The sequence below is a fragment of the Phaeoacremonium minimum genome (assembly GCF_000392275.1).
Source record: "Phaeoacremonium minimum UCRPA7 unplaced genomic scaffold PA7_03_scaffold_610, whole genome shotgun sequence".
Taxonomy (NCBI): domain Eukaryota; kingdom Fungi; phylum Ascomycota; class Sordariomycetes; order Togniniales; family Togniniaceae; genus Phaeoacremonium; species Phaeoacremonium minimum.
Window position 1 is genome coordinate 368,770 of NW_006921512.1, and position 3,133 is coordinate 371,902.

At 47.5% G+C, this 3,133-nt stretch overlaps 2 protein-coding genes across 2 annotated transcripts; one reads left to right on the forward strand and one right to left on the reverse strand.

Annotated features, from left to right (window-relative positions):
• On the forward strand, window positions 1–520 carry UCRPA7_8820 (putative aldo-keto reductase yakc protein; the record flags this gene model as incomplete). Its single annotated transcript, XM_007921330.1, has 2 exons — window positions 1–110; window positions 163–520. 2 exons carry the CDS (start codon window positions 1–3, stop codon window positions 518–520), a joined length of 468 nt encoding a protein of 155 aa, XP_007919521.1.
• Window positions 521–1,702: 1,182 nt separating this feature from the next.
• Window positions 1,703–2,614, reverse strand: UCRPA7_8821 (putative short-chain dehydrogenase reductase family protein; the record flags this gene model as incomplete). Its single annotated transcript, XM_007921331.1, has 1 exon — window positions 1,703–2,614. One exon carries the CDS (start codon window positions 2,612–2,614, stop codon window positions 1,703–1,705), a length of 912 nt encoding a protein of 303 aa, XP_007919522.1.
• Between the last annotated feature and the right edge of the window lie 519 nt (window positions 2,615–3,133).

The following is a 3,133-nucleotide window of genomic DNA, read 5'->3' on the forward strand; positions in this document are numbered from 1 at the left end:
ATGGCCCCACCAGTCCAGCTTCCCACGAGGAAACTGGGAAAAGATGGCCCACTTATCAACAAAATGGGCTTTGGTTTGATGGGCATCGGGGCTGCATATGGATCTGTTGGGTCAGTGGTCTGTCCTTCTATTTTCCTTCACGATATATTTACGGATCGACAGCACCGATGAGGAGCGTCTTGCTCTGCTTGACCGTGCTTGGGAGCTAGGAAACACAACATGGGACACCGCCGATGCATACGGTGATTGTGAAGATATCGTCGGCAAGTGGTTCAAACTACATCCGGAGCGCCGACAGGATATCTTCCTCGCTTCAAAGTTTGGCCTGAGAGTAAAATTTGGCGAGAATGGTAGCTACAGTGTGGTCATTGATAGCACGCCCGAGTACGGCCGTGAAGCATGTGAACGGAGTCTCTCTAGACTTGGCGTAGAGAGCATTGATCTATACTACATTCATCGCCTTGATGAGGTAACTCCGATTGAGAAAACGGTACAAGCTCTGGTTCAATTGAAGGAGTAGGTGCTTGGCTATATTTAAGGAGCAACATCATACTGACCGCGTCTCTAGGGAAGGAAAGATCAAATACTTTGGTATTTCTGAATGCTCGTCTACATCCTTACGCCGAGCGTATGCAATTCATCCAATCCACGCCGTACAGGTGGAGTACAATCCATGGGATCTGGACATCGAAGGAGAAGAAGGGACAAATCTACTAAGCACATGCCGTGAGCTTGGTGTATCCACATTCGCCTATGCCCCTCTTGGCCGAGGCATCATGACAGGTCGTTTCAAGTCGCTTGACGATTTCGAACCGGATGACTCTCGGCGTAATTGGCCCCGATTCAGTAGCGAGAACTTTCCGAAGAACTTGGAATTGGTGGAGAAGTTCAAGGCCATTGCTGATAAGAAGGGGTGCACCCCCGGGCAGCTAGCGCTTGCTTGGCTCATGGCTCAAGGAGAAGACATCATACCAATCCCAGGAACCAAGCATATCAATTATCTGGAGGAGAATCTGGGAGCCTTGAAGGTGAGGCTTTCATAGGAAGAAGTTGAAATCAGGAAGAAGGTGGACGAAGTGAAACCTAAGGGTGCCAGAAACCCGGATGGTTTCCTTAATATGTTTGCCGATACTCCACCACTGTGAAAGACCATTGGCGATATTATTCAGGGGAAATACTATTTGAGCGAGGGTAGAGCCCTCCATATTGCGTATCACTGCTTATTCTTCAGTCCGTTCTACCCCTAGATGGCTGATTTCCCTATCGAGGAACCATGTAAATGAACTGGCGAGTAAAGTTCTGCACACGCTCCCTCTTTTAAGATTCCATGACTGGCATATCTACGAGCTTAAAGCCACTCATTCAGAGGTGCCTGTAATGGGGATGTCACCTTTGTTGTCGAGACGATCACCTAAGCTGAAGCTATATGTGCTCAATTGAGTAATAGAAAATTTGACATTCTTATAACTTAAAGTGACGAGTGTATAGCAGCGTACCCACAGACAGCCTGGTTTTGCTCACGCAAGAGAGTTCAATGTTTCCTGAACCCCCGCAAATTTGAACTCTTCCATAGTCTCTTCCCACAATTGGTCCATGGCGAGCTGTCCTTCAGGCTTGTACACAAAAGCGGCAAAACTATGAGGCGAGAAACATCAGTTAACAATCCTTGCTGGGTTTCCTTGTTCAGTGAAAGGGTTACAACTCACGGCTTGACATCGAAATCCATAAGGAAACACCCGTGCGATTCCTTTCCCTTCACAATAGCAGCATCAATGTATACTGCGGCGCCTTCTTCAAGAGTTCTTGCAGTTATTGCTTTAAAAGCAGCCATGATAGCTCCGTTGATACCTGTTATATCACGATGCAATCCAGTGCCTTTGATCAATCCAGGCTCAATGATGTTGACGACGACGTCATCAGCCTTGATATAATCAGCCAACTTGGCGAAAAAGAGTTGCCCAAGAAGTTTTGACGAGTAATAACGCTCCATGGGATCCCAGGGTGTAATGCTGGTGTCGTCGAATGACCGAAGTAGCGGTCTTTGCGCATGGTTTGGAAACTTCGCGGTAAGCGATACTCCAGAGTTGACGATGGTCATGCGGCCAGGGGAACTTGCAGTCTTTTCCTTGAGGATCGGAAGAAGGAGGATGGCGAGAAGCATCGTGGATAGATAATTTACCTGTATTGTTCTTTCATGCCCCGTAGAAGGAACAATACCAAACTTGGACTGGGTGAGGCCCGCATTCAGGATTGCGATATCAAGGCGAACGAGGGCGGTTTCGCATCTATGGGCGAAATCCTGGATTGACTGGTACGACTCCATTTCCAATGTCCACACGTCTACTACCGCTTTGGGGTAGGCTTTTCGTAAATTGGCAGCAGCAGCTTCGCCTCGCTCTACTGATCGAACGGCAATGATGAGACGAGACAACCCTAGAGACAACATCTGTCTGCTGCATTCGAGACCAAGACCACTGCTGGCGCCAGTCACGATGGCTACCATGCTAGTCAAGTTGGTGTCTTTAGGGGGGAACTTGATCTTTGTGCACATAGACTTGAGGATGATCGTATTTACACCTTCCGTTCGAGGTGGTATATCCTTAGATCCGACCATTTTTGGAGTTGTTTAGTAAAGAGTGACCCTCAAAAACCTGGTGGTTCTATGGCTCTTGAAGAAAATGGGGTTTGGCAGCTTGGCAAGCGTCAGCGGCCGCAATCAAGAGCCTTATATATATATATATATATATATGCAAGATTGTAAGGCGCCAGTTTAAGACACATCGGGTAATTCGATGCCCGTAGTATTTAATCGGTCATGAACACCAAGCTCTCATAAGAAGCCTCTTTTGGACTAGATGCTTGGCTTAGACCATCAGTGACCGGACATTGTATTCGGGCCCGCTCGGAGACGCCGCCGCGTACCTTTGCTAATTTTCTTAGTTGCATGATATTGGATGGGCTTGAAGATGTATTTTTGGTCCAGTGAAAACCCCATGATAGAGTTGCTACCCTGCTCAGAATAGTAGAAGAGCATGAATATCTCGGCACATCAAGGAATCTCACAAGCGATCTAATCCCGATACGGCCATCAATTCAGTCTTGGCATTGAGTAGTAAGCTGACGAATAGCGTGA